The sequence below is a fragment of the Arachis duranensis genome, chromosome 10, assembly GCF_000817695.3.
Source record: "Arachis duranensis cultivar V14167 chromosome 10, aradu.V14167.gnm2.J7QH, whole genome shotgun sequence".
Classification (NCBI taxonomy): Eukaryota; Viridiplantae; Streptophyta; class Magnoliopsida; order Fabales; family Fabaceae; genus Arachis; species Arachis duranensis.
The window spans coordinates 9,534,792-9,555,278 of NC_029781.3; the positions used below are offsets into that span (position 1 = coordinate 9,534,792).

At 36.1% G+C, this 20,487-nt stretch overlaps 2 protein-coding genes and 1 long non-coding RNA gene across 5 annotated transcripts; all 3 read right to left on the bottom strand.

Moving 5' to 3' along the window:
* Positions 1-11,184: 11,184 nt before the first annotated feature.
* LOC127742527 (uncharacterized) lies at positions 11,185-13,510 on the bottom strand. Of its 3 annotated transcripts, XR_008003859.1 has the most exons (4): positions 13,195-13,510; positions 12,310-12,551; positions 12,073-12,204; positions 11,185-11,961 (listed from the first exon to the last, which is right to left on the bottom strand). It is a non-coding gene; the product is annotated as an uncharacterized LOC127742527 (long non-coding RNA). The 3 variants fall into 3 exon arrangements; XR_008003860.1 differs by lacking the exon at positions 12,310-12,551; XR_008003858.1 differs by lacking the exons at positions 12,073-12,204; positions 12,310-12,551.
* Positions 13,511-14,914: 1,404 nt separating this feature from the next.
* Positions 14,915-15,799, bottom strand: LOC107468957 (uncharacterized). Its single transcript, XM_016088335.1, has one exon. The coding sequence runs from the start codon at positions 15,797-15,799 to the stop codon at positions 14,915-14,917; it is 885 nt and encodes a 294-aa protein (XP_015943821.1).
* Positions 15,800-15,919: 120 nt separating this feature from the next.
* Positions 15,920-16,913, bottom strand: LOC107468955 (uncharacterized). The gene is made up of 2 exons (XM_016088334.1): positions 16,605-16,913; positions 15,920-16,558 (listed from the first exon to the last, which is right to left on the bottom strand). Exons 1-2 carry the CDS (start codon positions 16,911-16,913, stop codon positions 15,920-15,922), a joined length of 948 nt encoding a protein of 315 aa, XP_015943820.1.
* Positions 16,914-20,487: the final 3,574 nt, after the last annotated feature.

Sequence of the window (20,487 nt, forward strand, 5' to 3'; positions counted from 1 at the left end):
ATAATAATAATAATAATAATAATAATAATAATAATAATAATAATAATAATAATAATAATAAAACTAAACCACTTATTACTTAGTACTCACCTATAATTGGAGCAAGTGAGTCTCTTCTCCTTTTTTTAGCAATGGACAAATCCGTCCTTCCCTTCTCAATAGAACATAACAACAATGGATTATTCAACGTACGACTTTGTTGATTAAGAGTCTTAGAATTGGAACCAAAGACCTTAATCACCTTATAGGGGGAGCTGACATTATTTTTCAACCGTTGAACAAAAGATTGGATTAGTTGAGTCAATTGTTCAACAGAATTAGTTAATGAGTCTAAAGTCACTTTGTCCTTCAATGATGGATCGTGTTCACTATAACATTAAAAAAGAGTTAATAAGGATGTTAAAATAAAGATAATAACGAGATATTAATCAAGTGACAAATTGAAATATACAATAAACAACTAAATCCAGAACATAATAGATCATTCATCAAATTACAAATCCAAATTCCCTATAATCAGATATAAGAGATATGTCATTGTCATCCCCTTGGAATAAACCTAGAGATGTGTGCGACTGTGTGCGCAATAGGGCAGACGACTGAGGATAGGACAAATACAAAACACAAGAACAGAGAAAATGATGAAACCAAAGCACCAACTGGCACATCCACTGTGACCACGGCAACAACGAAGACACATCGTCGTTTTTAGACTTGGCATTGCCACGCTTCTCTTCCTTCTCACCCTCGTCCTCTTCGCCGCAAGCACACAAACCTCTCTCATTCTCTCTTCCTACCTTCTCGCGACATCAATAACCATCTCCATCATGCGCTCCCTCTTTGTCGAATCCAAACTCCACGCTCTCCCCATTCCACCGCACTCTGATTCTGTTCCTCCGCGTCACACAGTGGGGAGTGAGAGACAAATGAGTGACGAAATTCTAAACCCTAAAGCTATTCTCTCGTCTTTCTTTTCTTTAAAATAGTTTTTTATAACTCTAAATTAAAAAATATTGCAACATAATACATATCTTATTTTTTTAATTGAAGATGTGACTAAATAGACTCTTTATGAGAAAATAATAGAAGAACATTGAGAATAAGTTTATGAAACAAGAATAATAAAAAAATTAGTACGTATTTGTTCAAAATTTCAATTTGTTCTTGACGGATCTTCATGTTAGGAATAGAATTTGTCTTAACAGAATCAGTCCAATTATTTCTACGCGTTTTTACCATTATAATTAGCTTGTAATATTATGTGTTTGAGAAAAATATATAATAATGATAAAAGAGAGTTATTATTATATATCAATTTAAAGTAAATCTGTATTAAATATGAATTCAATCTAAATATTGACAATCTAATTAGTATTGTAATCAACATGAATAACACAAATTTTATTATTTATAAGTAAATCATATATTCAGTCATAATAAAATATTATATGTAAAAATTACAAGTTTGAAGGCTAATATTACGTAGAGTAATAAGTTAGAATAAGTTAGAATAATAATATCTATTTGTATCATTTCTAAATAAAAATAATAAGTTTCCAATTATATATGATTTAAAAAAATTATATATTTATTATCACGTGGAATAATAAATTTAAATAGTAATATATATCTATTATGAATAATTTTGAAATAAAAATAATAAGTTTACAATAATATATGATTAAAAAATTATATCTTTATTATTAAATATTATGTATTTATTATGACGTGGAATAATAAATTTGAATAACTATATATACTATGAATTTTTATATCAAAATAAATAATAATATCTATTTTAAATAATTTTTAAATAAAAATAATATCTACTTTGAATAGTAAATCTTTTTAAATTACAATCATAAAAGATGCACATACCTTGTAATTATATTATATGATATAAATATAAAATAATAAAATCTTTTCAGAAATAAAGAACGAGCAAACAAACTTTTATTCTATGTATAAAGACACTGCTCAACATATTATTAGCAAATTATATTTACCATATTATTCTAATTTGGTAAATGCTATGGTGCCTATTATTTTATACCTAAGTTACTAAAAAAGGTAAATAAATAATATTTAATAAATTTTATATGATTTATTTTTTACTTTAAACATTTTATTTTTTACTTTAAAAGGGAAGTTAGGCAATTTAGGCACCATAATAAAGTCACCATAGAACTCACCTTCTAATTTTGTTACATATATTCTTGAGTGATTGACGTGTGTAAGTGATAATCATTTGGACCACCTCAACATAGCGAGAAAAAAAGAGACACAAGAGAGGTTAGCATTAATGTTATTGATAACCAACTCTTACATCATCCATACTTCAATAATATACCTCACATACCCCAATATTTTTATTCTATGTACCACAGTTTTTATACTGCTGCAGTATATTCTAACCAATCTCTGACAACTATGCATCTATCGCTATACAACCTATTTCTACCATCATTTATCATAGGTCCAACTATCACAAATTTTTTGCATCCTACTCTCTTATATCCTTTTCATTCTACTAATCCAAGAGATACAGATAAAATTCTTAAATTGCTAAAGTCTCTACAACATCATTAGTCTGACTCTGGTAAAAATAAAAAACTATCAAAGCATACAAGTGTATACGATAAGAAGGTATCTGCGGCCAAAAGAAGAATTGTCTAGAATTCACATTTGTCTAAGAGTATAATTGGTGTGAATATTGCCTCTATTAACGATAAATTTTCAAAAAATAAAATAACTACACTAAGGACCTCACACAAATCCCTAACCGAGGAGTAAAAGGCACTCTTAAAAAAGAGTACATCAAATGGATATGCTATTAGCATGCATTTCCTAAACAACAAAAAGGTCGAGCACAATTAAAGCTTAAAATGGTACAAGATTAATGTGTTTCATGTTTGCAGTGATGAGGTATTGGCAACAACAAACAAGTTTAGGGGAACTCATGACAACTCAAGTTATTAATTCTCTAGGAATGGGTACATAGGGATGTAAGTGCATAATTAAACTACTATCTCTAGCATACTTTCGATTCTTAATAAATTTATTAATTACCTCATAAGTGTTGAATTTGGTGGCTACTATGTTAACCGTGTAGGAGAAAGGAATAGGATGTCAAACACACTGGTATTTGTCAGCTGTTTTTTTGGTACGCCATGTCTTTTTCAGGCTTGTTACAGTTTTTATTTATTTTATCTTATTGTATAATTAGTGTCACTGACTTAGCCCCTAACTATTAAATTCAGCAATTCATACTGAAATGTGGTACGAAAATTGAAGTTTTGTTGAAATATTATCAAAAAGCTTTCATGGAAAAAGTTGATGAAGGTCTAAAAAAAGTATATGATTTATTGTATTTTTTATTTTTTTCATTTTTTAATGGCTTTTATCTTTATGAACTGATCTATACTTTTTATTTTAAAATCTTTTGTATCTAGTAATATTCTAATATGTGAATGTTGGTACTAGATTTTTTAAAGAGATCGACTATTGTAAAGCTAGTAAATTAACTTTTCCCATTTTCACTTTTATGATATTTTTTTAAAAGTTTCAAATATCATCCTTTATTTAATTGTTTTCCTATATAAATAGGCAACATATCTGGAAGATATGCTCAAGTATGACTCGATCTATAAATACAACACTCTATTTAGGTCACGGATACTTGATTTTGCATTTGTGGATATGCTAGAAACAGGAGAACAAGCTCCCATCTTGTAATGAATATTTGTATTTGTGTTTTTCTCTTTAAAATGTTTATCTGCATAAACTAACCGCGTCTTATTTAACACAGTAATGACTGTGGTGTATGGGTGGCAACCTGGATGACAAACTACAGAAAGACGTATAGTTATACAATAAATGTAATTTTCTTTTGCTTAAAAAAAATAGTACCCCATTTACTAATGTGTATGGTTTTGTTGGTAATCTAAAATATTTATATTTTTTAGGTTAATGATGGTATAAGGATGCGACTTGCGTTGGATTTGATTCTAAGGCCCCACAAGTTGATGCTGCATAATGTCATTGACTCTGCTACATACCAGGAATCACAATAAGTATAAACAAAAATATTCAAACAAAAATTAAAAATTCGTAATTGTTATGTAGTCATGTTTGGTTTATATTAAGAGTTGTTAGTTTCATCTCTTTTACTTAAAAAATTATTATGCACTATATTTTCTATGGACTCTTTTTGAAAATTGATGTTTCTATCTTTAGTTCAATTATATTTGAATTTATATGAAGCTTAATTTTCATTCTAGCATTTTTATCCCTTGAACCACTTTTGTGTTGTAAGCTAGGTAAGTTCTCATATTTGGAATAATATTAAAAGTTACTAGCAATATATAGGTATAAATAAATTACTAGTTATCGTATAAAGTATAAACAACAACAGAAGCTGATATTACAGAGGTTTATTAGGAACGTGTAGTTAAATAAATTCAGTGCTACTATTGTCTTGTAGAATTAGTTGTTGGTGAATGCAATTGAATAAACAAAAGCAGTTTCTGAATATGTAATAAAAACCAAAATGTTGAAATTAACTCATAAGGAAAGAGTTATCTGATCTTTCTGTTTAGTTTTTTTTTTTGTATTGAAACGGGGTTATAAAAACCCAGAAAACAAAAGCCTAAATACAAATTAAACGGGGTAAGGTAGCCCCTATTTCATCATCACTGAGGATACTAACTAGATCTGAAGGAGGTAAATCCCAAAACACAAAATTATCATCTAAATTTAAACTCTTTTTTGCTAGGCAATCAGCACATCTATTGCCTTCTCTATAAATTTGTACAAAACGTATACTCCAATCCTTTCTTTTTCACTCATTTACTTTTCTAATTACAGGATTTGGATGGGAGGCCAATTTCTTTCCTCCATTGAGTCTTTGAACCACCGCAGCAGCATCTACTTCCACGACCACTTTCCTGAAACCCATCATCTATGCAAGCTCTAATCCCTTTGCCACTCCCCATAGTTCTGCTGTGAACACCATCGCTTCTCCAGTTCGATGCGAAAAACCTACAATCCACCGTCCTTTATTATTTCTTAGAAGACCGCCGCAACCACTTCTGCCTGGGTTCTTCTATGAAGCCCCGTCTGTTTCAACTTCACCCATCCCTCTGGAGGCGGCTTCCACTTGACATGCTCCTCTATTCTCCTTCCTATGCGACCGATCTTGTAAGACCTCTCCGTGGCTTCTTTAATTTCAGTCACTTGTTTGATGATTTCTATTTGTGGGTTGGGTGGTCTCTTGTAGTTTTGTTCATGAATTTCTCTATTGCGCCAATACCAGAGTCTCCAGATAGCTAGAATGAAGATGTCCCTCCACTCAAAATTCTGATTATTACCCATTTGTTGCATAAAATTGACTTCAATCCAGTTTTCCCAATTGAGATGGAAAAATTTTGGAATTTCTGTTGTTTTAATGAGTTTTATCCATATGGGAGAAACTTTAGGACAATCCCTTAAAGCGTGCATAAGATCTTCTTGGCCTCCTCTGCATAATTGACATTCCCCATTTCTCCCAAATAATTTTGTCTTTCTATGATTTGTCATGACTCTATTATGCATAGCTGTCCAAACGAAAACTTTTGCTCGCTGAGGTCCCTTCCAACTCCATAGCTCTGTCCAAATAGTTTTTACCTTTTCTGGCCAGTTTGAGAGACTTTTGTATGTTGTGTTGACTGCAAAATTCCCATCAATTGAAAGCTTCCAACCCACCTTGTCATCCTCATTTTCTTCCTTTGGAGGGCTCATGTGACATATCTTTTCAATGCTGTCTAGCAGTAGATGGAGTCTGAGCTTTTCTAAATCCCACTCACCATTTGTAGATGTCCATTCCCACACAAAACTGTCCAAATCTACATTGACAGGATTAATAGCCTTTTCTATTAAAATACCTTCCCTTTCCACCCATTGATCTCTCCAGAAATAGGTGGATAAGCCGTTGCTAACGTAGTGAACATAGTGCTCTTGAAAAACAGGCCAGATCTTTTTCAGCTCCTTCCACAAACATGAGTCCGTAGGTTTAAAATTTGCATTGTTGTTTAATCTTCCCCCATTACAGTATTTATGGGATAGCACCCTCACCCAAAGAGCTTCCGGATTTTCCATTGCTTGCCATATGATTTTGAGCATAAACGCATCATTCATGGTTGAAAGTTTTCTGAATCCAATACCCCCAAGTGCTTCGGTTGACAAAGGGTTTTCCAACCAATCAGGTGCATTCTTCTTTGGTTAGGCTCCTCTCCCCAGATGAAACTTCTTTGAATCTTTTCCATCTCCAGACATATTCCCTTGGGTATCCTCTCATGTTGCATATTGTAGTTTAAAGCTGGATTTAGAATAGTTTGAGCTAGCGTAAGTCTCCCTGCCAAAGACAAACATTTAGTCTTCCACCCTTTCAGCTTGCTATGGACTCTTCCCAAAATATCTTTAAAATTATCTGTACTCCTCCTATTGTTGGTGATGAGGGCTCCAAGATATCTTCCAAGATCTTTTTGCTCTTTGAAACCTGAGAGATTGGAGATCTCCTGTCTAGTGGTAGCAGTTGCACCTTTAGAAAAAACTATAGAAGTTTTTTCCTTATTAATCTTAAGGCCTGAGGCCTTACAAAAATTATCCATCACTTACATAACATTCATTATTTGGTCATTAGTAGCTTCTGCAAATAGTAAAAGGTCATCTGCAAACATAAGGTGAGAAATGTTCAGTCCTTCTCTCCCAACTTTCATGGGTCTCCAATTTTCATTTTGCACATTATTCTCAATTAAATAGGATAACTTATCCATACATATGACAAAGAGATAGGGAGATAATGGGTCTCCCTGCCTCAATCCTCTGTTAGGAGTAAATTCTTCAGTTCTGCTACCATTCCAAATGATATTATAAGTGACAGATTGAATGCAAGACATAATGATTTTACTTAATTGCTCCAGGAATTTAAACTCCTGAAGTCTTTTTTCCAAGAAACTCCAGTTAAGCCTGTCATAGGCTTTCTCGAAGTCAATTTTATTGGCCATAAATTGCTTCTTTCCTTTCATGCGCCTCATGGTGTGCATCATCTCTTTTGCAATAAGAATATTATCTTGAATCTTCCTTCCTGGAATAAAACTTGATTGGTTGACTGCTATTCTATCATTCAAATGTGGTTTGATTCTTTCCACCAAAATCTTGGTCAAGACTTTGTAACTCACATTGCATAGAGCAATAGGCCGAAATTGAGAGATAAATTCCGGGCTATTAAGTTTAGGCACAAGAGTTAGTAGAGTGTTGTTGCATTGCTTTATAAGATCCGGATATTGCCAGCAGCAGTTGATAAAATCATACAGCTTCCCTTTCATTAAATCCCAGTTATTCTTGTAAATGAGAGATGGAAATCCATCACTTTCTGGTGCTTTAAACGATCCAATACTGTAGAGAGCATTTTTTATTTCCTCTTTAGTGGGCTCTGCTATGAGTTTCCTGTAAACACAAGCGCTGAAATTAGGTAAAGTATCATATAAGTTTTCAATTGGACTAATGCTCACCTGTTCTTGATAGATGCTTTGGAAATGGTTTATGATATGGTCTTTCAATTCATCATCCTCTTCTATCCAGCTTCCATCTGTTCTTCTAAGTTTCTTAATTTTGTTCCTTCTTCTCCTAATGACAGTCTTAGTATGATAATATTTGGTGTTTCTATCTCCTTCCACTATCCATTGTTGTCTTGATTTTTGCATCAAAAAAGTCTCTTCTTTATCTAGAACGTCTTCTAACTCTTTATTGAGATCTTGCTCTAATTTGTCCAAATACCGATTGTTACCATAAGATCTACTCCTCTGAATGCCACTTATTCTGTTCAAAATTCTTCTCTTGATCTTGAAGATATTTCCAAAAATTTCTTTATTCCACTTCTAGAGGTCTTCTTTAAGATCCACCAAGGATCCTAAGAGAGAGTTGTTCTTGTTCCAGCTAGTATTCAGGCAGTTTTGAAAATCTTGATGCATTCCCCACATAGCTTCGAATCTGAATGGTCTATCTTGGCCTCTCCCCCTCTGTCTTTCATTTTTGATAAGGAGGGGCTGGTGGTCAGAGTTTGTTCTCGCAAGAACTTCTACCACGGCTTCATAAAACCTTGTCCTCCAAGAATGATTAGCGAGGGCTCTGTCTAGTCTTTTAAAGACTCTATCTTGTCCTTCCCATTGTGGTCCTCTCCAAGTGTAGCGAGACCCTATGAAACCCAAATCAATTAGACCCCATCTATTTATGCATCCGGAGAACACATTGCAATCTCTGTTACTAATAGTAGCACCGCCTTTTTTTCTGAGCTGTCTTTAATTTCATTAAAATCACTAGCTATCAACCAATCTCCCATTGTCTGATTAGCTATATTAAGAATTTTAGGCCATAATTCCCTTCTATTCTGACTTTGATGACTGGCATAGACTGTTGTGAGGAACCATTCCTTTTCACTCTGAGTTTGAATTTTAACATGTAAATATTGACTATGCTTTTCTATGGTGGTTATGTTGATATCTGGTCTATTCCAGCAGATCCATATGCCTCCTACAAATCCTTGAGCTTCTTCCAAAATAGAGTAAGAGAAACAAAGGTTATGTATCACCCTTTTTGCTGTGTCTCCACTGCACTTAGTTTTCAAAAGAATAGCAATGTCTGGTCTATGTTGTCTCATCATTTCTTTAAAGATGCGCCTAAAAGTCTCGCTAGCCGCACCTCGCACATTCCAAATAAGAGTAATCATTAAAACAAAAAGGATGGTAGAAAAGGCAGATAAAAACCAGTTATTAAACCAAACATCAGTCAGAAAATAGAAAGCTAAAGCTAAAGAGAAAGCATCAATGCATCTGCATTTCCACATCCTCTAATATACTCATGTCTGGTGTGGTGAAGTCCATCCCTTCAATTATCCTCATGCTTAGCTCTTTTTCCAAGGAATCCATCACTATATCTTCTTTTTCTATTACGTCCGCTTCCATAAGGTCAGGGGGTCTTCCTTTCTTTTGTTGGTTTTGGTTAGAAGGTTCAATCCCTTCCTCCATGGAAGATGGAGTTGAGGATTTTGCCTCCATCCAATTCTCTTCATGGTGGTTATGGTTCACCCTTTCAGTTTGCATTGTAGTAGACTCTCTTTGTTCCCCTGTTTCCTTTTGATTTTGCTCTGGTTCTTGGTTTCTTTGTGCTTGCTTTTCTGTGTTCTTGATGTTGTTCTGTTTGGCCTTTATTTTTTGAGCTGGCTGACTGCTCTTTTCACTTTATTTTTGTTATGGTTGTGCTTTTGTCTTGCTTTTGTTATGATGTTCCTTCTCTCTTTTTCCTTGTGTGTCTTTCTCTTGTTCCCTTTGTTCTTCAATTCCTTGCCCTTGGGCTTCTGGATTTTCCTCTATATGTAGCACGCCAAATCTGCCTTGGTTTCTTTTTGTTTGTGGGACTTCTCTTTGTCTACTTGTTTCCTCTCCGTTTCTGATAACATCTTCTTTTTGTCCTTTCTTTCCTCTTTTTGGCCTCTGGACCACCATCCATTCACCAAAACTACTATTGTTCTCATTAATTACTTGCTTCCCCATGTCATTCTTGCTTGTGCTAGCTTTCTCTTTTTGCAGGTCTTATTGTTTTTTACTGTTGTTTTCTTGCTGTACACCTGTATTAGATTTAGCATTTTGATTCTCTTGTTGCTTTTTTGTTGTTTCTTCCTTTCTCTTATTGTTTGGGCAGTGTTGTTGATCATGATCTACTCTTCCGCAGGTGAAACAAATATGGTGGATACCCTCATATTCAATGTGGTACTCCCTACCATTTATCAAATATCTCCCCAGTAATGGTTTGGTTAGATCAACTTCAACGCACAGCCTAGCAAACTTTCCCCTGCTCATGTCTGTCGTGTTGTTATCAACTTTTGTTGTTCTCCCAATTAAATTGCCAATTTGCCTGAGCAAAGTTCTATCATATAATTCAATAGGCAGTCCTGGCAATCTTACCCATGTTGTTACTTTGTCAATAGTGGCTTCCAAAGGATTGAAGTTTGGCTGCCACATTCTCAGTGTTAAGTAGTGGTCATAGATTTTCCATGGTCCCTCTAGTAGAGCAAAATCAAAGTCTTCAGATGAGTAAAATTTCACTAGATAATAGTCATTGCTCAAGTCAATAACGTCTATACTCCCTTTCTTACTCCACATATTTTCCAGCCTCCTTTTCATGGCTGCATATCCAACCCTTCTTCCTAGTAATTTTACTATAAAAGAGTCCCACCAAGGTTTCCGCTGCTTTGGGAGTCTACTCCATTATGCTTTTTTCCGCTATCATTAGCTGCTCCTTTTCCATCTTCTGTTTTTTTCTCTTCTTTCTCCTCACTGAGACTGTCGTCTTCCATTTGATCTCCTTCAGGACCTCCTTTCACCATTTGAGCGAAAGTGATTTTTTTGTTCTGTTTTTGTCCATTTTCTGTGGTTTCAGTCATCCAGCTCTCCTCCCTTGGAACCAGTACTTGTGTCCCAGAGAAGCCCTCTGTATCCTTTCGCACCTTTTTAGTGCTTCTTCTTAGCTGATCTTGTTCTTCTGGCGATGGCTGACGATTGTGTGGAGCCCCAACTGGGTTCCGGTACTGGTCATGTGAAGGAAGCAAAGCTAACGGTAATATTTGGTTATTCAGTGTTTTCCTTCTGTTTAGTTACTACTGATGATGAGGAACAAGAATGCGACTAATTATATTAAAGAAAGGTCAAGCCCAAACAAGTTTTCATTATTGATTCATATGAACCATTAAACCATTTATTCTTTCTTTTATCAATTATTATATTGTATCCTTTTTGAACTGGAATTATATTTTAACTTTGACTAAAGAACAAAGCTTCAAATAGATATTTATTGCCAGGAAGTTGAACAATTTTATAAATTGCTAATGATTTATTCTACAAACTCATTAACTGATACTCTTCCTCTCTTCCATAGCGTCATTCTAAGTGATTTCCATTGCTGCCACAAAAAAATGTCAATTTCATTCGCATATGATATCAACTTAATGTGCCAACTCAGTTTACTATTGTCAGAGATGAATTTTGGTCTAACATGGGTCACAAATTAAAATTTGAGTATTTAACTTTTCGCATAATACAATTTAAAGAGCCATTTTGGTATTTATCTTTAGAATGAAAGAAAGAAAAAAAATCTTACATAATAACATTAATAATGATATTAAGTCGTTTTACTTTTACAATATCAAAGAGTTACATGTATGCTACAAACTTTGTAGCAAGACAGTAGAAACAAAAGGGTCTTGTTCTCTTCTACAAGTCATACTATACTATACTCTCACACCTAGTGCTTCCATGGCAAAACCAAAGCTTCACTTGTGGTCCTTTCTCTTCTTTCTGCGGCATCTTGCACTGCACACTGTCACTAATCAACCCAGAGGATGAGTTCAACTGGCTTGCCATGGAATTTAAAGATGTTAACTTGATGCAAACCCGAAAAAGTTCTTGGAGGAAATGTGACTTTTCAGTTGGAAAATGGGTATTTGATGAGTCTTACCCTCTCTATGATTCCAACTGTCCCTATCTCAGCACAGTAGTAACTTGTCAAAAGAATGGGAGGCCATATTCTGACTATGAGAAGTGGAAATGGAAGCCATTTGGCTGTTCCATCCCAAAGTTTTTATATGTTGTCAAATGATTTGTTAAATGCTTGCATGATCAAGATTGTGATGCAAGTTTGATAGCTAGTACAAAAGATAGGTTATTAAAGCTCAAACTTCAGTTACAAAGTAGATATTCTAATGCTCTAACAAAGTCAAATATGCATCAGTCGTTAATCATTATGGTATATACAAGACAAGAATACTTTACTAGCAATTTTTGACAGACTAAGTGTGACAAAATCACCTGGCAGCATCAACAGCAATTCTTAAACGGAGATACCAAGTTAAAGATGATCCACGATTAGGCCCTACAATTATGGTTAATATAAACAAACAATATAAGATGCTTTAGTTCCCAACTATAGATAATTTTTATGTATTTCTTCTGAATCAACATGAATGAAATGAAATTAATGTACCATGCAATTGAGTTTCCAATGATCTATTTTCCATCAATTCATAAACAAGGAATCTTGATTCACCATGAATACAATAGCCATGAGTTTTATGATATTCTAATGTCGAATCTTGCTCAGCCAACTCATTTCATTCTGCAGTTTGATGTAACCATCAAAGGCAAATGAGTGCAACAAACCTAGATATTAAATATTGATATGGATATCTTCTAATTTTTAATAGTAATAGAGGACCATCACCTCAAATTCTCTATCAGCATCACTATCTGCTTTCTTAATAGCTGAATGGAAATTCTCATCAAGATGAGCTCTGTAAACAATTCTAGAACCACTCTCTACCATAACATTGCTGTTGCTAAAGCTGTTTGTTATAGCCTCTAATAATTGAAAGTCAAAAATAGCAACTAAACTCTTTTTATCTACCATCCTTGAGTAGTTAAGTTTAGCATTGATAGGGTTTAAGGTTTCCTCCTTTTCAGCCTCTACACACTCAATAAATAAATAAAAAGAATGAATTAGAGATCTAACCAAAGCTAAGACCATCATAGGAAGTTTGTCTATAGGTATCCAAATCCATGATGTAATGGTTTCAATTTCTAGTTACACCACCCCTTCTTCAAAGGCAACAAGAACACATCAAATTTGGGAATGCCTTTTCTTTTCTTTTTTGCTTAATCCAACAGCGAGAGAAATTAAAGTGTTTAAAAGAATATATAGACATGGAAAATCACATGAACTAGAACTTGATACTTGTTACACATACATCATAAAATCGTCAACAATATTTGATTACTTGAAATTGATTGATGTTGCCATACTAACAAATTTGAAGAATAGACAAAACATCTTCCATGTTTTTAACCACCAATTCTGCATCAATGTCTTAAAATTCAACTTTATATCCAAATACATCATTGCCAATTAGATTGTTCTGAAACAAGAATAACAATAATGCAATCACACACTTTAGTTCATACTATGCATTGTATTTGTCTTTCTTAGCTCAAACGATGCAAAATTATTTGTAATTAACCAATCCATCTTATGTATTCGCTATAGTTATTTCGTATTCCTTCTTTTTTCACAACAATGCTATAATAATTAAAATCATAGAGAGGGAGTTACCGGAAGGGAGAGGCTGATGATGGTGATAAAGAACAAGGAAGACGGCGACGCTCTCTAGAACGAAGAAGGCGGTGACGCTCTCTGACGCGAAGACATTCTCCTCGGCTGGGTGAGGCACGTGACGGATGCTGCGGTGACCTTGGCTGGGAGCCGTGGAGAAAACTTCTTCATCTTCTTTACCGGAGAGAAGAGACGAGCGTGAAGAGAAGAGAGGGAGATACTAACAACACGACAGAGAAGAGATATGGAGGTTGGGTGAGTAACCTAGGAAAACAAAGAATAAAGTGATATTTTTTAGTATTTTTTAGATTTTTTTTTTTTGGTATGAATGATTGATTAGGGTTCATGGAAGATGCTAATAAGATTGAAATAGTCTTTTTTAGTGTTGATAAATAATTAATTTTTTTGTTTTTTAAATTATTTAAATTTTAAAATTGTAAAATTAAATAATTTGATTATTTTAAAAAGGTAATTTTTGTCTAACATAAAAAAATTATTTATGTCTTTTAAAAAATAAAATAAAGGGTAAAATACATAAACAAGTCAAAGGGAGAACAATTTTACAGAAATAAGCTAAAACAAAATCTGATTCATCAATCAACCAAAGCATATCTCTATGTAGTTCGAACCAAGCCGGTTCGAACTCAGTTTCCACGTAATTCGAACCAAATAGGTTCGAATTACACATTGTAACCCAGAGCCACATAATTCGAACCAATTAGGTTCGAATTCTAACTTCATAATTTGAACCAATTAGGTTCGAATTACACTGAAGAAATAATGACCAAGTAATTCGAAATAGGATGGTTCGAATTACTCAGAATTCGTTCCGCACAGCAATTTAAGTTACGAACATAGTTTTCGCATCATGTCTTAATAAAACTCGTACAGTTATTTATTCCGGTGTGCATTAGACATACATTTCGTTTAAAATTGCGTAGACAGAATATATTCATTAACTAAAATCCCATTCAAAGTACATCGCACTAACGTTAACAAATTCTATCAGTCACCAACTACAACTAAGAAAACCGATAATAGTGGAATCTAAACGCGAAATTGAAATAACAAAAGTACCAAAGCCACCAATACACCTAATCATGTCCCCCTCTGTGCTCTGCTCCTCCGAGCTGTGGGCAACTCCGACGTGTGTGGCCGGACTGCCGACAAAACCCACATCTCTTTGGCCGGTTCGAATCTGCCTCGTCCATATTGGTCCGTATCCGAGTTGACCTCGGACAACCCTCTCTCGCACGCCTCTTGTTGGGGTCAGGGATGACAGTCGGCCCGTCATATGGTGGCCAGAAACCCTCCGGAATGGGAGGTGTGAAACCCATCTGATACACACTGAAAACCGAACTAAGACGATACACCTGGTGGACGTAAGGCTCCCATGTAAGCCGTGAGTAGGCACATCATGCCAGTGTGTGGGGACACAGGAAATGAAGTGCCTGGAAGTATCCGCAGTCACATGTGTGAGATGCAAGCGAGACTCTGTAGCTACCCAGTGAGAAAGAACCAGTCGGAGTTGTCTCTGCGACGGTGAACTCGGAATTATCCCTGTCGTACACAGTAACCGTGAAGCACCTAGCCGTCTTCAAGTTGGCCTCTATACACTTCACCAAGTGCTGACTAAATTGTGCTCCGGTTCCCATCTGCGCCTCAGCCTCTCTCCCTTTGCGAACAAATAATTCGGCCAACCTTCCGTATGTTGCCTTCACTAGCGAGCAGACAGGAAGGTTTCTGACACCTTGAGTATCGAGTTCACACACTCAGATATATTCGTCGTCATGTGTCCGAATCTACGCCCCTCATCACAATGATGTGTCCATGACGAATACTCAATCCGGTTCGCCCAGTCACACATCGCCGGGTCTTCGGACCTAAGAATATCAAACCAGTAATGGAACTCGACCTCGGTCTTAGCGTACGCCGCATTCACAAGTAGCCTCCTTGCGTCTTTGCCCTTGAAGTTAAGGGCGAAATTTGCCGCAACATGTCGGATGCAGAATGCCTGGTATGCAGACGGAGGTAACCAGCCTCCGTCAGGAGCCTCAAGCGCGGCCTTGATGTCGTTATGCCTGTCCGAGATAACCAGCAGACCCGGCTGCGGTGTCACATGCTGACGCAGGTGGGAGAGAAAGAAGGACCACGACTCAGCATTCTCACCCTCGACTAATGCGAATGCAACAGGGAGTATATTGGAGTTCCCGTTCTGTGCAATCGCGACAAGCAACGTTCCCCCATACTTGCCATACAGATGGGTGCCGTCAATACTAACTAGGGGCTTGCAATGATGGAATGCCTCGATACACGGTGGAAACATCCATAATAGTCTGTGAAAATAAGCTTGAGACTCGTCCAACTGTCCACCGACACGAATAGGGCTCGTCCTTATGACTGCAACAGTACCAGGCATCGTCAACTGGACTCCTAACACCCACCTTGGGAGCTCGTTGTACGACTCATCCCAGTCACCATAGATGAGGGCAACAGCCTTCTGCTTCGCCAACCAGACCCTCCTGTAAGTTGGCCTAAACCCAAAGTGTGCGGCAGTGGCATTTAGGAGCACCTTGATGCTGACGGATGCATCAGCCCTAACCATTGGCATAATGAATGCCGATATCACATGGTAATCCAAACTCCTGTGGTCACTGGAAATGGAGGTGGCGAGACAAGTATGCGGTCCGTTGTAACGTTTGACCTCCCAAAGTCCCTTGCGCTGTCAGAGACTAAGCCGAATCAACCATGTGCACCCATTGCCGAACTCAGAACACTTGCCCACATACCGGCGATAGTCAGACTCCACGACCTTGTATTGTACCCCTCGACGGATGCTGTAAGTCTTGACATTTAACAGGGCCTCTTCTTTATCCGGAAATTGCTGACTAACCTGAAACTCTGTCAGACCTGCAGACCCTTCAGCATCTCTAGCGCCAAATCCAGCCGGCTGCCCAGGAACTCCCTCTTGCCTCATGGCATCCAAGTTTAAAGAGAAAAAATGTGGAGGGTACTGCTGCGTACCAGAGCTAGAACCACCGCCCGCCCCAGCAGGCTCACTTGCTCCAACATCATCGCCACTGTCATCAGCAATCATATCCGGCTCGACATCATCATCCTCTGGATAATCCAAGAATCCATCTCCAACACCAGCCGGTGCAACACACTTTAAAGAGGTCCCCAGATGTTCCCCTTCTCCGACCTCGTCGCCTACACTGCTGTTGAGATCAACAGCGAACGAAGGGGAGGCGACATGTTGGACGGGTGGCTCGTACGCAGGGACGGAGGAAGATGCAACGGCAGGTCTGGAGCTAGAACCGGCTACCGTGGCTAAAGTGGTGGTGTTCCGGTTCGAACCCCCGAGCTTGACACCCGTCAACCAACTTTGCCAACAGTTCTGGTGTCCTCACCTCTGGAAACTGTCGGCGACAATGAAACATGACCTGCAAGTCCTCATCACTCCCGATCGTGAAACAATCGTACTTTACGATTTCCTGGAGCACCGTGATTGGAATTCGATAAAAAAATTTCTTAACCCGTTTCACACCTTCTAGACCAAGTTTCAGCAGTACAGAGCTAACAAGGTCCTCATACCTCGTCGTAGGCCTAACGATAATACAGAGAGGATTCTTATCAGTGAACTTCACACCGGAACGAGTTTTCCTCTTAATGGATCCTCTATGGTGAACAAACACTACGAAATTCTCCTCACTAGCCATCTTACCCCCCTCTAATGATAGCAACTCACGTTCACACCATATATATACAGGTCTGGTCCTCACTAATTCGAACCAGCCTAGTACGAAATATGGTCTGTGTAATTCGAACCAAGCTGATTCGAATTACTTCAGCAGTGTAATTCGAACCAAATTGGTTCGAATTATGAAGATAGAGTTCGAACCAAATTGGTTCGAATTATGTGGCTATGGCTTACAATGTGTAATTCGAACCTATTTGGTTTGATTTACATGTAAAGTGAGTTCGAACCAGCTACATAGAAATGTGCTTTGATTAATTGATGAATCAGATTTTGTTTTGGTTTATTTGTGTAAAATTATTCTCCCTTTGGCTTGTTTATGTTTTTTTACCCTAAAATAAAATAATATTTTTTATTTTTATTAAATTATAAGGATATTTTAATAAAAGTAGTGATATGATATATATTTTTTAAAAAAAATTAAATATTAATGTGTAAAATAAATTTTATATGTGATATTATTATTTGTCCATATTTTTAATGTATCAATATGTAAAAAATTTATTATGGCACCAAAACAAACACTTAATTTAAAAAGTATAAGCAGAGAAAATAAAACCAAATTGATAAATTCCTTTTTCATCATCATTGGAATCAATGCATGCACAAGATGCACTTACGAGTTCCATTCATTCAGGGGAGTTAATAAAATTCTTATAATTCATTAATGATAGATTCATCCCTCGTGATGTCAGGATTCATTCTAATCAAAATATAATAATAGCTTTAAACCGGCAAACCATGATCAATCCCAAGCGTAGTACGGGTACCTTCACTAATCACTAGTAGTATATACTAAAATTCAAAATACATATTAAAAATAAATTAAATAATATATATATTATTTATATACAGATATATAATGACTAATTTAGTAGTTAATTTTTTATTTATACATAACTTTTTGTGTTTAAAAATGTTGACAAATTTACTACGAAAAATCAAAATTTACGTTATATTTATAAAAGATTGGCTATATTAACTAAAATATCCAGACACTAAAAACTTATCTAAAATTTTAAATTATCCTCTTCTTAAACAATCTAATATTAAATTTCCAATTATAATTATATTTCTACCTCACCCCAATTTTCAATCCTCCACACTTCCTCCCCGACTCTTCCAAACAGTGAAAGACAATAACACCATCCACTAAATTTTCTAGCCACCGCCATAGCTATAAACTTTCATAAACTTGTTCCTCGCCGCTCAACTTCCATGGTTTCATCCTTGTTTCATGCGCTTGTAGGATTCAGATGCACTGGTCATTCTCTCTGCAGAAAAAAAAAAAGATAAAATTGAATAAGCAGCAAGTATATCATAACTATATTATAAAAAAGACATTTACCTAACTCGGTTCGAATAAAACTCAATAACTCGATGAAGAGCATTTTTGTGGAAATGGTGGTTAAGACCATAACCCTAACATTCGTTCAAAATCTCAACGAAAAGCTTCTCTTCATTAAGGTCATCATTCTCAAGTTTAGAATGCCAATATAGGCAAAATATGTACTCGTCTTTTTTGTTTTGGAAAAAAGCTTGGAAGTTGGGCAGAGCCTCACCTTAAAGTAAAAGTTTTTGAAAATCGTGGAAAGAGTCCTAAAAATTCTGGAAGATCTTCTAATCTTGGTGAGCTCGGACGGAAACCTATTGTTATTTTTTGACACTGAAGGGCTTTGCCAGGTGAAGAGGTGAAGGAAAATCCGGAAGGAGCAAACAAGTCAAAGTGTCCAACACATAACTTGGAATCCTAGCATAAAGGTCCAAAAGTTTGGATGGAGTTGAGTAGGAGTCACTTTACATGCGTAAAGGACAACATACTCGAACTTGATAAAAATGATCTTTATCCCAACCTTATAATAAAGAGACACTCGTACATGTAGATAAAGTGAGGGATGCTCGAGACAGTAGTATCCATCTAAGCTAAACTTACAAGTATATTGGAAGGTATCTCATTAACAATCGATTTGGTTATGAGGTCAAATATCTACAAAAGTAAAATTGAATGACTATTTAAAAACGTGGAAGAAGAAAAAAAAGTTTGTGGGGTGGAGACCACAAGCAATCAAAACTTCCAAAAAGCAAGCACTTATTTAGGAACAAAGCCACCACCATGATGATAGCGTCACCACCTGAAGAAGGCATCAAGAATCACATAGCATCAGAAATACTAGTATATTGGCAAGATGAAAAGAAAAAGAAGAAAGAGTAAAGCATAAAGCATGGTGAAAGTGAAAAAGAACCAACCTGATGAAGATGAAATAAGAAAAAAGCAAAGAACACTTTGTAAATCCTGGGAGCACCAACAAAGGAAATAGAAATGAGAGAATGCAAAGTTGAATGAAGAGAAATATGAATCGAAAGAAGAAGAATGCAAAGAAAGAGAAGGGTTATAAATAAGTATAATTAGGGGCATTATGATAATTTTGTAAGGATTTAAATGCTAGCTGCGGTTATCAAGAAAACTGAAAAGACATGAGAACAATTAAAGCAATGTACATTCTCCCCAATAATTACGTGAAGTTTTCGACTTGATCTATGGTGAAACCATGTAGAGATTCGTCTTGTGTTAAGCATAATCTGACATGAGAAACAAGACATCACGACTGACTCCGACAATCAGATCGATCTGGCTCCTACTCAGACAATTGTCGACCTCTCAAACTTGCCAAGCTCGGTGACCAACAAACAAACGATTCGTATTTACGACTTAGACTGTTACTCGAAGATGGTCCTCATAATGTCCTCACAACCTAGCCCATTATGGAGGTCAGACCCAATTGCGGGTCCATATACCCGAATAACATTAGACTTGGGCTCTAAGACCTGAGTTCGACTGGGCTTGGGGAGCAAGTTAGAACTCCCCCTCCATTACTTCAGTTACGGGGATTACAATAACCTCCCAGACAATGAGGGGATAACTTCCCACCTTGATCGGATAAGATCTCTTCTCCTAATGGTTATGTCATCATCCTATGTTAGTACATTTTATACACTCTAGACTTATCCTACTTGAATTCTTGCTGACTCAGGAATTAAACTCCTTTGCAGGTACCTGCAATTGTTGTTCTGGAACTGACGTGAAGCCACCCCAGGCGCATTTACCATCATCTCCGACTTTCTTTTCAAATCCATTTTCTTACAATCCATTTCAGGTACACCTCGAAATAATTTTTTTTGCCTTAATGTAAAATTTAAAATGTTTTGATTTAGTCATGCCTCAATTAGTTATTAATATGATAGTTTATATCATTACGGATTTCTTTGGTGAAGAGTGATATTTGGTAAAAAAATGAAGATTATAGTTAATTTTTGACAAAAATGTGCATTGCACATGATGCCTTTATTTTTTTTTAGAAAATGACAAATAGATTCCTAACTTTTTGCCTCCTAGACATCTAAGTATAAGTATCTGAGAATTAGAAAATACTTTTAAGTCCCTGACCTCTTCAAAAGTTGGACATCTTGATCCCTCCGTCCATCCGGGTCCATCAGACGTAACAGAGACATGTGATGTGACTCCCATTTTACTTACA